The sequence below is a fragment of the Epinephelus lanceolatus genome, chromosome 6, assembly GCF_041903045.1.
Source record: "Epinephelus lanceolatus isolate andai-2023 chromosome 6, ASM4190304v1, whole genome shotgun sequence".
In the NCBI taxonomy this organism is placed as follows: Eukaryota; Metazoa; Chordata; class Actinopteri; order Perciformes; family Serranidae; genus Epinephelus; species Epinephelus lanceolatus.
The window spans coordinates 32,484,814-32,498,739 of NC_135739.1; the positions used below are offsets into that span (position 1 = coordinate 32,484,814).

The 13,926-nt window shown below is 38.5% G+C and overlaps 1 protein-coding gene across 10 annotated transcripts in view; it reads left to right on the top strand.

The window, feature by feature from the left end:
• The window catches only part of LOC117253444 (discs large homolog 1-like protein), a 134,605-nt gene that overhangs the window by 80,826 nt on the left and 39,853 nt on the right, over positions 1–13,926 (top strand). For all 10 annotated transcript variants that reach the window (XM_078168978.1, XM_078168980.1, XM_078168979.1 and 7 more), the window contains 8 exons: positions 1,394–1,444; positions 4,484–4,608; positions 5,261–5,430; positions 5,929–6,065; positions 6,965–7,109; positions 9,693–9,825; positions 11,974–12,130; positions 12,877–12,979. In XM_078168978.1, the coding sequence (XP_078025104.1) occupies positions 1,394–1,444; positions 4,484–4,608; positions 5,261–5,430; positions 5,929–6,065; positions 6,965–7,109; positions 9,693–9,825; positions 11,974–12,130; positions 12,877–12,979 (1,021 nt within the window). The remainder of the gene's footprint in view (positions 1–1,393; positions 1,445–4,483; positions 4,609–5,260; positions 5,431–5,928; positions 6,066–6,964; positions 7,110–9,692; positions 9,826–11,973; positions 12,131–12,876; positions 12,980–13,926) is intronic.

Genomic DNA, 13,926 nt, shown 5'->3' on the forward strand with positions numbered 1-13,926 from the left:
AAAATGATTTATCTCTTGCAGATTTCTCTTAATATGTCACTGATATGATTTTTGACTGTTGATTTGTGATTAATGCATTTAACATACACAGAAAACTCAATTTAGTTTTGTTGCTCATGAGAAACATGCTATGTTTTGTTGTTGTTGCTGAAAATGAGGCAAAGGTGGTATGTTGAGCCTTTTTTGAGATAGGAAAATAAATTTAAATACACAGGGCCATTTCCTATAGGACGTATGGGCTGTAATTGTGATAATCTGTTGATCACATCATGCTTTATTTAAATGATAAAATAACTACAAAGTAAGTAAATTATTAACTCTGCTTGCTGTTTTTTTTTTGTTTTTTTTTTACTAGGATTGGAACATCCAGCTTTAAGAATGGCAGTATCTTGTTATTGTCCTCAAATTTTCCTTAATAATCCAAAGTTTTATGTACGTAGTAGATTCCTGTGGTCTTTAATCAGGTGCTCATCCAGTCTGGATATATACTCAGTGTGTGGAAAGTGATAACAGACACACAGCACACGGTAGCTGGTGGGAGATTTTACCCTCTGTTTGAAACGACAGAAATTCAAAATCTAAACTAATCTGACTGCACAGAGACACAGATTACAGCCAAGGGGATTACATGGGCCACTGGGATGCCACTCGACCACTGTGTGCATGTGTGTGCGTGTGCCTGCCTGCCTGCCTGCCTGCCTGCAGCAGCTATAGCAGGAACAAAACTCTCATCTCCCAGTATAAATTGAGTGGAACATAAAATGTATAATAGTCCGCTCAGAAATCAGATTTAGTTCTGTATGCTGTTCGTCAGTCAGGAAATCTAGATGTTAATATGTTTTATAGTGCAGGCAGCCCTGGCTGAGCAGTGTGATTGGCTCACGGGTAATTCAGTGGGGATGTTCTTAAATATGACATCAGAGGTACATCATCATTAAGTGCGCAGTTTAATCTCTCAGATTCATGCGTCAGTCACAAATGATCAAATGTCTGATTTTGCTTTTCTGCAATTCTGAAATTTGTTGCATATTCCATTACTTGACAATAATCAGCTCACATTTTGTTTCAAAATTGGAAAGGAAGAATCTTCATCTCCTGAATGCCAACATGTCCTCAGAGATGGCACAGAACATTCAATATGCATGCATGTAGAGCAGAAACAGTGAGAAGTGCGATAAAGCTGTGATAAACATGAAGCTTGAATGCAACATGACAGCATGATGTACCACCCAATAGCAACCGACACAGAGAAAAATACTGCACATAAATTATGAATGTTAAAAGCCTCACTGTAAAATCTAATGAGCATTTTAGTGTCCGTTGCAAGAAAACAGCTCTCAGTATTTACTCTTTATTGACACACTTCTCTTTTCTTCCTCTTCCTCTCTGACAGGTCAATGGAACAGAAGCAGACTATGAGTATGAGGAAATCACGCTGGAGCGGGTAAAAGCTCACCTCCAACATGCATGCTTGTCTTACACATTGTAAATGTAATCAGTCACATCAAACCACCACTGATGTCATCAGTGATTATTATGAGAACATGTCCGTTTAAACGAGGAGAAACAGAACTGAGACAAAATCATGTAATCAAAGGCTGAGGAGGTGTGAAAAGACTAAAAGTATTTCTTCTTAGCAACCATAACAAGTTGAGAAAGCTATTAGCATGTAGCATTTTGAAACAGGCCTTTGTATAGATTTGACTGAGGTTTGACTATGTCAACAAAAACATGTTACTTGAGAGAACATACAATTAAAGTATCGTAAGACCAACTAAAGCAAGAGCTCAAGATCATTTTGGCAGCTATGACCAATGTTAAATGTATCAAGTTAACCAATATATATCAGCAATGCAACATCTTGCAAAGCATGATATTACTTTGTAAATGTTCTCCATCAATTATCATAAAACAACATTTGAAAAAGAGTTTCAAAAAATCATCTTAAAGGTTGTAATTAACAGTTGTTGTGTGTTGTTGTGTAGCATACTTAAAAAAATGTGTAGTTTATTTATAAAGCTCATTTAAAGTTGACCAAAGTGCTGTATTTCACCACCATTTTAGGCTGCGAAACATCTTAAAAGTAAATTAAGGATATACAATCATGAGCAGTATTACATTGAAGTAAGTTAAATAACAATGGGGTGTTTTAAGGGAAACATAGTTTCTTTAAAACATTTTTCCTTAAAAGTTTTTTTTTTTACTTAAACCTGGAATTGGTAACTTTTATGAAAAATAACATTTTGTTATATTTCCTATAACTGTCACTATATTCACACAGCAGTACATTAGACAGAAAGTCTGTGTAAAACAAAAAATCGTGTTCTTTTGCCTCCTCATAGCGTTTCTATTAGCCTTACCGTACCTGAACAAAAACAACCAATCAGAGCAAAGGAGTCTCTAACGCAGCTCTGAATCATGTCAGTTACTTCTCATGAACTGCAGTCAAACTGTCAAACTAGACAGCGCTGATGAATATGAATCCAGATTCTGTTACTGTATTGCCTCAAATTTTTTCAGGAACATATTTTAGTGTAGTGTTTAGCTGTAACGTGAAGTTTGTGACTGGGTGGCCATGCTAAAAACAGTCAAGCCAAAACAAAGCACCATCCCCTGGCCAGAGCAACTTTTGTATTTTACAGCTAAACAGTACACTAAAACATGTTTCTGAAAACATTTTAACATAGTCTTTAATCTGCACTGCCTAGTTTGACAGTTTGACTGCAGTGATTGACATGATAACAGGTGCGTTAGAGACTTCTCGGCTCTGATTGGTTGTTTTTGTCTGGCCACTGTGGAATGCCATTAGTGGCAGTAGAAGAAGGTGGAGGGACATGTATTTTTTGTCCACAGATTATCTGTCTCATTTGTTACTGCTCGTGGATATAATGATAGTTCTAGTAAACATGACAAAAAAGTTATTTTTATTTTTCCATTCTTAAACTTTAACCCAGCTACATTTTAGAGGGAAATGATATACTTTTTACTCTTTTTACATAAAAATTCATATGATATGTTTATGATATTGTCCTTTTCCAGTAGCATACCAAGGATGTGAAATTGGCTCCACATGATGAACTACAACATTAAAAATGCTCTCACATGTATTTTTTAGTAATAAAAACAGAATGATTTCATATTCTATTCTATTCTTGCATAATGAATACTTTAACTTTTGATACTTAAAGTACGTTTTGCTGATAATACTTATGCACTTTAAAAAATAATAATTCAGGACTTGTACCTGTAATGGAGCATTTTTAGACTGTATAATTTCTACTTTCTCTGAAAATAACGATTTTCGATTGAAATAAGCTCAAAATGAAAATCTTCTCTTTGGAGACAAAGTTTCAAAGAAAATCTGATTGCATTCTGTTGTCCTTTATATTTATCCACTTTTAAATGTTGATGAGTGTCTCTTCCACCACTGTCGAAAAACTACTTCTTGATCCTCTTATGTTCACTGATTTTAAAAACAATCATTAGAGAATTTGAAAAAACCTGTTGTTTTCGTGGCTTGTTTATTAACTACAGGGAAAATATATCTTTGGAATCCAAAGCATAAAAAAGATGTGTTTTAAAAAGAGAAAGATGCCCATCATCTGCTGCAGGTCAGCCTTCTGCTCATTTATCTCTCTCCTCTCCTTCATTTCATCATTTTGCTTTTCCTGTAGTCCCACCGGTGCTGTGGCTCTGCTGACCCTATTTCCCCATCCTCTCAATTCCTCGTCCATCCTTCCCTACTTTCTTTTCCTGATCCTCATTTTCCCTCTCTCATTATATTCTCCTTTTCTCTCACCCTGAGGCTCTCTCTCCGTCTCCCTCTCTATTCTCCTGTGACCTGGTTCTGTCTGCTTGACTGGATCTGCTTTAAAGACACTATGGACATACACGCAAACACAGGCACAGACATTACTCTGGCTTTAAACCCAGTGACAAAGCATGAGAGAGTGACTGAAACATACCCAGAGTAAAGGCTGTCATCAGGTAATGTCTTCAAATGACAGAGGAGATCTATTATATGTAAATTGGTAATAAGCGACAGCTGTATTACATATTATTTGTTCAGGTGATGAAACAGTGTGGTAGGAAGTGGAAATGGGGAGATAACAGATGTAGTTTTGCAATGAAAGACATTTAGATAAGATATTATTAAAGAGATGCTTCTTGGTGATTTCGCAACTGGAAGAAATATTCCAGTGTGGTTATCTACTTCTTATATAATCTAATGTGTCTGCATGACATTTCCATTGTAATTATTTATTACATAAAGGCATCTTTAAAAAGCACTATTATATATATTTTTTAAATCTATCAGGTCTGGATGGAGAGATAATGATTTCATGGCAGGTCAGAGACATCAGTCTAACAATATTATCTGTCATTTATCATAGATAATCAAAGCGTCGAGCACCAGAAATAAACTTTTAAAACCAATGTTTGTTCAAATGTTTTTTATGTTTGTGTTTGTGTGCATGAATAGGGTAACTCAGGTCTGGGGTTCAGTATCGCAGGAGGGACTGATAACCCTCACATTGGAGAAGACCCTTCTATCTTCATCACCAAGATTATACCTGGAGGGGCCGCAGCCCAGAATGGACGACTCAGGTACACACATGCACATAGCCTAACCTAATTGTAATTCTAGTCTGAACCAAAATCTTAAGACTTCAATCGTAAATAAAATGTTTAACCTCATTGGGACCAGCTTTTTGTCGCCAGATGGCAGACAAATCCTCACAGTTGCACTGTGAACAGATTTTGTCTTCACAATACAGACGCAGCTTTACTGATTATAGCTTATTTTTGTCACATTACACAACACACACAACATTTGATCATATATATTAGCAAAATCTGTCAGTGCAAATTGGATCGGTATTCATCAAGTCATTTTTAAAGCTGCACACTTTTTGATGTATTCAAAATATATCAAAAATGTTGTACACTATGATCAACCAAGTAACATGAATACACTACATTATTAAAGTTACAGGGCAGTGCAGACAAACATACACATGCAACCCAACAAAATAAGTCAACATTTTGAAAGTGTACTTCGTGGAGAGTATCTTCACATTTCAAAATATTTAGAAGGAAAATTAAATATAGTTTTGCTGAGGTGCCCCTGAGCCCTTGTATCAGAGGCTATGAGCTCCTCATGCACAGGCACCAGATTCATGTGATGTGTATTGTTTGTCTTCACTACGAACTCCTTACTTCAAGTCAAATGACATCTTTACTGCATGTGACTTTGCAGGGTGAATGACTGTATAGTCCGTGTAAATGAGACAGACGTCAGGGACGTGACCCACAGCGGGGCTGTGGAGGCGCTAAAGGAGGCAGGAGGTTTGGTGCGACTATGTATACGACGCAGGAGGAGCCTCACCGAGAGAATCATGGATATCAAGCTGGTCAAAGGGCCCAAAGGTGAGAAAATACAACATATAAAATGCAGTGGAGTCTGTAAGTAGTAAAACACAGACATGTTGCTGTTGTTTTGACTTTACCCCAGCTCACTGGATTTGAAATGTGATGATGTTTGAGGAATTTGACATGCTTCTCCTTGCCAACTAATTTATGACTGCACGATGAAGAAACAGTGCTATAAAGACATCAACCGGTGCACATAAGTGAGAAACAATAATGAGGCACCATTTTCTGATTTCTGCTGAGATGTCAGAACGTTTCAGCAGCCAAGATACAGTAATATGATTGAGCAGGGGAAGGAAAAGAACAATAGAGCAATTAAAGCTACAGAATATGAAATATATGACAGGGTATGACTTGCCTAATTTGATTTTTGCTTTGGTTTACTATAACTACCATATATAGCCCAAGGGTGAGAAAATGAAGCACTGCAGCAAATTATCTCAGGAAACCCAGAAATCACTTCTAACAATATGACCTGTTTATGCTTTCTCTCAGGTTTAGGATTCAGTATAGCAGGTGGAGTCGGAAACCAACATGTCCCAGGCGACAACAGTATCTACGTGACTAAGATCATCGAGGGAGGGGCTGCACACAAAGACGGACGGCTACAGATAGGGGACAAACTTGTGGCTGTAAGTAACCTTGTGTGTTTTCTGCACTTATTTTCATGCAAATGTAGAGTCTGGTTCAAACTGTAGATTGCAGTCAGTATCAAAGCAAGGTTTTATTAGTTCACTCATTGACATGATTTGATTTCTAATTTAAAGACACAGTTCACCTAGATGTCAAGAATACTTATTTTTCCTCTTCCCTGTAGTGCTTATATCAAATTGCAACACTCGGTAACTCACACCAAAACAATCTAGACTGATTAAAAGCACTACAGCTAAGAGAAAAATATATTCTTAGTTTGGGGGTGAACTGTCTCTTTAAAAGTTATTTAAATGAAGCACAATATAGAAGACATTTGCAACAACTTTCAGATTAGAATATTATTTCAAGTTAATTAGTTCCACACATGTAATTAAATACCAAATACTGCATGCTACGCACTGCTTTAATTGAATTTACATGCCATTGATATAGGAACTGATTTAAGCAAAAATAAGGCTCTTCATCTCCATTACCCTTCTTTATTAGATTGTTACATATTACCTGCTGGGTATGTTATGTGTAATCTGAGACTACATTAGATGTATTAGAGAAGGACAGTGAACACAAGTGTGATTTTATCAGATTGTTACTCTTCTGCTCTACTTCCAAGCCTCTTAAGGTTGATTTAACACGGCAGCAGACCCGCTCAGCATAAAAATAAATGCAACATAATTAAAGCTGCTTCCTCTCTATTAAGTTAACATCCAGCCGTGTATTTTAAGATGCGTATCCGGTCCATGGAAACTGTATGATAGCTTCCACACTATGGTTTTGCTGCAGTCTAGTATAGATCTAAAGTTGTCTACATGCTGTCTGTGTGTTAATGCATGCTTGTATATGGTAATAATTTGCATTATGTGTCTTCATATGTCTCCAGGTAAACGCCTCCTGTTTGGAGGAGGTGACTCATGAGGAAGCAGTGGCTGCCCTGAAGTCCACTCCTGACGTTGTTTACCTCCGCGTGGCCAAACACACCTCCCTTTTTATCAATGACAACTTCCCTCCCCCCGACGTCACTAATTGTGAGTGCACACACACCTCTCAGTACAAGACGTACTGATAATGCAACAGTGGTTTCTTTCATAACGTGGTTTTGAGGGATCCAGCATCTTTCAGGCTGTGTAGACTTTTACTCACAACATCAGACTCAACTTGCAGTGAGACAGCGCTCTGGTGAATGTAACAAACATCATTGCAGCCAAGAGGCTCAAGCATTTTAAGGCCAGATGGTGTTGAACTATAAAGAACAGCGAGGAACAAAGCTGTTGGTGGAGATTTTTGCTTTTGGGTGGGTTTATAAGAAAGCACCCATCTGCTGTTAGGCTTTTTGCAGAGACTCTTACTAGAAATGCAACACCACAGTAAGCTCGAATTCCCTGAACACCATCATTACAAGCAACTAATCAAGGCAACATATTCAGGAGCTGGTGTATATTAACAAATACATATTTATGTGACTTATGACACTATATATCATAGATGTGTGAGAGAAAGTAGCAAGACTAGGAATGGGAAAGTTGAGGTACAAGTAAAGGAGAACAGAGTGTTTTTCATAATTAGCTTTGCTTTCAGATTACTGCGTTGCTGTCAGTGTGGAGGCCTCATGGCTGAGGAGCAGCCCAGTCATGGTTGAATCGGGGGTAAACATCACAAAGCTCAACTCAAACTGTGTCAGAATATTATTGTTTGACGGCATAAGCATTGCAGTGAGAGTCCTGAAATTCAGTTATGGCTTTTGATTTTGGTGTGCCACCCCAAGATTTTCAATGGCTCTATCTGGCCATCCTTATGAAAAATTTCTGGGGCATCACTCCTGTGCAGTCCTTATCTTAAATGCATTCATTTCTCTCAGTGTACTAGCTAATAGATTTTAATGCCATACATTTCCACATTAGAGCTGAATACCACAGGGAACTGTTGTGTATGTTCTCATAGTATAGAGCCATAAAAACCCTATAAACATGACAGCCCTCATGTTACCTGAAAGAGTTTGAACTGAAATGTTGTGAACCCAGTAGAAGAGTTTATAATGATACCTTAAAGGGGATCTATTAGACTGTTCCTTGTTTTCTGTCATATATATGATATTACAATGTCAGGTGTTCATATTAATCTTGCACTCCACCCCCATTTTGCAGCAAAAACGCCTAAAATGACATACCCAATTTAAAATGACTGTAGCTTCTGAACCGCTCTGACTACATGCATGCATGAGGTCTTGCCAGAAAGAAAACTCTCTGAAGTTTCTTGTGAAAGTGTCAGACACACTCTAGGTGATACAGAGACAGAGTAATGGGCCTCTGAAGTCATAAGATTGTGAGTAATCCTCTAACTTTTCCCGTCAAAAAACGGCATGACATGACTTGTCACCACTCATTGCAATTTTGGACTATGTGTGTGTAGGCTGCTCTGGTGCGAAAACATAATAAATAAAAGAAAAACAATGTTATTTTTGAAAAGTCGAGAGCTTCCTGAATCCGGCAATACCAATCATCACATGGTTTGATGACGTAGTGCGCCTGGGAGATACCATTTAACAGAGGAGGAGGGGAGCGAGGACATGGGCGTCCTGGCAGAGTTAGAGAGGTTAATGTGGCCAAAGTAAAGAGTAAAATGTAAACATGGTTACAGATGTTGTTTGTTCCTCCCCAGTGCTGGATCATATTCTTGCTGGAACATGTCTGGTTATATTTAGTAGCTTTTATTGCTGATTTTTAACAGTATGAAGTGCTGCTATACTACGTTACAGATGTCGGAGAGATGCCAAGATGTGGAGGACCTAGAAATGCTAACTAGTCAAAGCAGACTGGGCTCAAAGGGGGGCTAAAAGAGACAGGCGCTCTGTATGAGCGTCTCAGACAGAGGGTGACTACAGGTGTTTCAACACTGACAGTATGAGGAAATTAAAGTGTTTCAAACATAAAAGTGTGTAAACGTGTTCTAGTAGAAACCCAAAATACATGTATGAGCCTGAAAATTAGCATAATAGGTCTCCTTTAAATATGTGAAAAAAATAACAAGTAAATAAATAATCTACTGGGTGACGCTGATCATAATGGTGCTCACACTGTGTCCATTATGATAACCCCAAATGCCTCCAGTGTTTTCAAACCAATTGAAGTTGATTTGGAACATTATATGTTTTGGTTTAAAAGATATACTGCTGACATCAACCAGACGGCTTTAAATGTGTTATATAACAGTCTGATAATCAGACTGGGTAAATTTGGCCCACTGGATTACAGCCACTTGTCACCTCTCCAAATCAGCATATTATCAAACAACATGTCATTTATCACCGCTTTGAATCTAACACATTGCCAAACAGCATATATCACACCACCAGCTCTCAACATATCTGCAGTACATCTAATTATAAACAGTACATCAACAGTTTGGACTAATTGACTTAAGTCGATCAGGCTGTGATTGATTAGACAATAAAAGTCAGAGTGGAAATGCACTGCTTAATCGGATGACAGTGTTTTGTATGATAAAGAGAGTACATTAAAGTACACATAACCTTTAAAAAGACATCTGTGAAGTTCTGTTTTATGTATGACAGCATGTTAAATTAAGGAAATCGGTTTTGTTTTTTCCTCTAGCGTACTCCCCACATCAAGACAACCATATAAGCCCCTACATGAGCGGCAGCCAGTCTGTAAGCCCCGCCCCTCTGACCACACCCAGATACTCACCTCTGCCCAGGGCCATGACTGGAGACGATGACATCCCCAGGTGAGACCTCACACACAAATATGCACACTTACTGGACTGTACAGTCTCTGATTTAGACCAGAGACATTATTCTGTAAAATCTTTCCCTTAATGACCAGTGAGACCAAATTAAACATGCTGCACAACCACATATACATTCACTGTGAAATTATTTTTCAAATTCCACCAAGGGTTTCCAAAGATAACCAAATTTGTAAGGTTAAACTACATATATCAGTTAATGTTATCGATAAAATTATTTTAGATATCCCAGAGGAAATGATTGTGCAGCCGTTGCAGTAAAAAGTATTTGTTTAGAAATGCCATGCATGTCAGTCACTTCTTATTGCAACATTTGTTGACCAAAGAAAATTCCATTTCATCAACATATATGAAATTTAGCAGCAGCTTTTTAGCTTTACTAGCTAAAGAATAAATGTAAATTGAGCTGTTAATGGGGTCAAATGTTAGACATGTCTTCATCCTCTTCTTTCCCCTGTCCTTTGTTGCTTGTGTCATGTCCTCCTCTGAGGTCTTCAGTGGCCCTCAGAGAGGTCCACATCACCAGATTGGTAAACAGAATCCCTACAGAGCCCAAAATACACTGAATGACCTCTGTCCCTGACTGCTTGCTCTGCTGCTGCATGCGTGTGAATGTGTTTGAGTGTGTGTGTGTTTGGCTGCAAAGGGCAGATGGCAGCGCACATTTTGTCTGCCGTGTAAACTCAGGTCACATATGTACACACACACACACACACACACACACACACACACATACACACATGCAGATACTCTCTCATAGCTGCTCTACTGTCTTTAATCCATTTTAATGGACGGATTACAGCCTATCACAGCCCTCGTCACTCAACTGGCGTCACCGTGGTTACCAGAATATGACTATTCCGTCATACCCCTTCGGGCCAATCAGTGCGCTTTGATTATAATAAATCTGATAAGCCTCAGACCAACAGCAGAATGGTCATTTTGACGTCTGCCCCTTTTTTCCTCTCTTTTCGCTCCTGTATTCTCTCGTTCATCTCTTTCTCTTTCGCACTCTGATTGCAAAACATCCGCTTTCTCTCAAAGCAGGAGGTTTCAGGTGAAAGGTGTATCATTTATAATTTGTTTCGTAGATCAAGGGATCCACACTGCATTGGACTCACTGAAACCATTTCTGTGTAAGGTAGCACGAGGCCAGGGATTTCTGTGGTATTAATGTCACCAGCCCACCATTATGAACTTAACTGAGGGGGTTGACACAATTTTTATAATAAAGAACCAGTTTTTAATGTGGATCTGTCACGTCTGGATACTGGTTTCAGATTTGTGCATCCCTGGTTAGAATAATCTCAGGGGAAGGAAATCCAAATTTCACATATGAACAGTGTATGGAGTATTTATAAATACCCTCTTAACTGACTAAGAGTTATTCAACAGTTGGATTCTTGGATTTTCTTCTGTATTAAACATGATGGTTTTTATTCAGTGAGGGACATGATGGTCCAGTGGTTTTTTCTCAATACAATGGCTCTGCTTTCAGTTCTGTCTTAAGTATGTATTTGCCTGTTTTGACCTGTGTTGACTTGGATTTCCTGTATGCGCTCATGTTCACTCCCACTGTCAAAAGATATTCAAGTTATGCTGATTTGCCAAAGAATCAAACCATTTATAAACTAAACCAGAATTCTGCATTTAAGACAGAGTAACCAAGTGGCGGTGCAACAAAACAGGGACAGTGCAATACTGACATCTGCTGGTCATTTAGGGGAATCATCCAGATTTAACATTTTCCCTCCATCTAGATATACCTTTTATTAAAACAAGGCAGGTATTATACATACATATACATACATTCAGAAACTATTAGAGTATAAACACTACAGTAACTGCAATTACATCTGAATATTTTAATGTTTTCATTTGTAGATACTTTGTAATAGATATGTTCTTCTCCTTGTCACTGGATATTCGGGCATGGTTAAAGAGGTGGTACAACAAAACACCAGTTAAACTTTACCTTTAAACAGCAAAAAGCAAGGGTTGCAATTTAAAGTCGTAACTGATCAAATGTCATCACGTATTAAGATGCCTATAAAACTGAATTCAGAAGTTGTATACCATCATCTTTTACCTTAAAACTGTGTGTGTGTTTCATTTTGTTTCTTTCAGAGAACCCAGGCGGGTGGTGCTCCAGCGAGGGTCAACAGGTCTTGGTTTTAACATTGTTGGAGGGGAGGATGGAGAGGGAATCTTCATCTCCTTCATTCTTGCCGGAGGTCCGGCTGATCTCTGTGGAGAGCTACGAAAGGGAGACCGCATTCTGTCGGTACGAGCTAAGGCCTGTTACAGACAGTACACACAGATATACAACACGAGTACTGTCACCATTATTATTAATGGCTCAAATCCTACCATTATTACTGTTATAAAGGGAGTCATCCTGTTGCTTTATTCTCCATCAGAGCTTCCACTTTCTGAATTTTCTTCTGTACATTATTGATGTGGAGTCATACAGCTCAGCATAACTGTGAATATTTTGCTGAAGCTGATTAGTTTGAACCATCTTTGCATTCTTTTGCACAGCAGTCTGAATTTAAAGAGACATTTCCTGGAACTGGTATCATTTTCTTTGCAAATTACCAGTCGGTTGTCACCGAGAGCTGATGGCGTGTGTGCGCACGCGCGTGTGTGTGTGTATGTGTGTGTGTGTGTGTGTGTTACAGCTGTCTTTTTGTTTGATGAAAGTGAAATATGGCTTTAATTTTCTTCAGACAGGATTCAAACAGGATTTAGTCCTCAGACTGTAGAAGCACCAATAATCCCTGCAGATTGACTTTGAGTGTATTATGATGAAAGCTCTGGCATGGAACGATTTTATGCATCAAACAAGTCCTCACAAAGTACACACATACAACACATGTGCACAGTTTACATGACTGGTCACCTGTGAGTTATTGACCCAGCAGGATGTACAGTGTTCTTCATGGCGTGCTCATTTCACTATACATTTATTACTATTGATCCAAGGCATGGGCTCTAATGTTCTGTGTGTGTGTTTGTGTTTGTGTGTAGGTGAACGGTGTGGATCTGTCCAGTGCAACACATGAGCAGGCAGCAGCAGCTCTGAAGAACGCAGGACAGACCGTTACCATAGTAGCGCAGTACAGACCTGAGGGTGAGTACTGCAGATGAACACAGCACATTAGCATCGATCTCATGTACAGATTAATGCTTGGAACATCTGGATGGCATTGCTACAGAACAGAACAGAAGTTTTAAATCAAACAGTGAATGACCGCCCCCAGAAAATCTTGTATTTACTGACCTCTAGTGGTTTATTTTTTCACCTTGCTGCAATGATGTACAGGTATATGTGTATTTCAGGATCCTGTGACATCACTGTTAGGTGTGGTTAAAGGTGCAAGGGGTACACCTCTGACCATACTCATCAGTATAGCTGGGTGTTGTTGGAGCTGAAACAGGCCCCTTTAAACAGAAGGGGCAGCAAAACAGTCTGGTGTTAAAGGAAGACTTCACCCACAAAATGACCATTCGTGTATCAATTGCTCACTCCGTGTTACCTTGAATTTGTGACAAAAAATTTGTTTTTCTTGCATGCTCTACAGTGAAAGAAGAATCCAAGAACAGCAAAGGTTCTTGATTAATTGAAGTAAATGGGGGCCACTTCTACCATCAGTAAAACTATACCAAAATAAAGGTTACAAACTCTCATACAACACATACAGTGCAATCAGTTCTTCACTTTGATTCCTTGTCAAGGAATGCAAGACAAAAAAAGTTTTCTTTACAAATTCAGTGTAACAAGGGGTGCGTTATTGATATAGAGATGATCAGTTTGTGGGTGGAGTATTCCTGTAAGACATGTTTTAACGATGATGTTGTGGCCTTACCTGTTTTAATTTCTGGCAGTGTACCGTAGACACAGCAACCAGTGTGTCGCTGCCACACAAAGTTACAGCTCCCAGCTGTGCAGAAAAGCCCAAAATTAATAAAATGTGTTTAGTTTTAATAGATGTTTACAAAACAAACTTTGTGGGCATGAGAAGAAATAATAAAGCGAACATAAATGCATTTTAAATGTAAGGCAGTGATAACGTATCA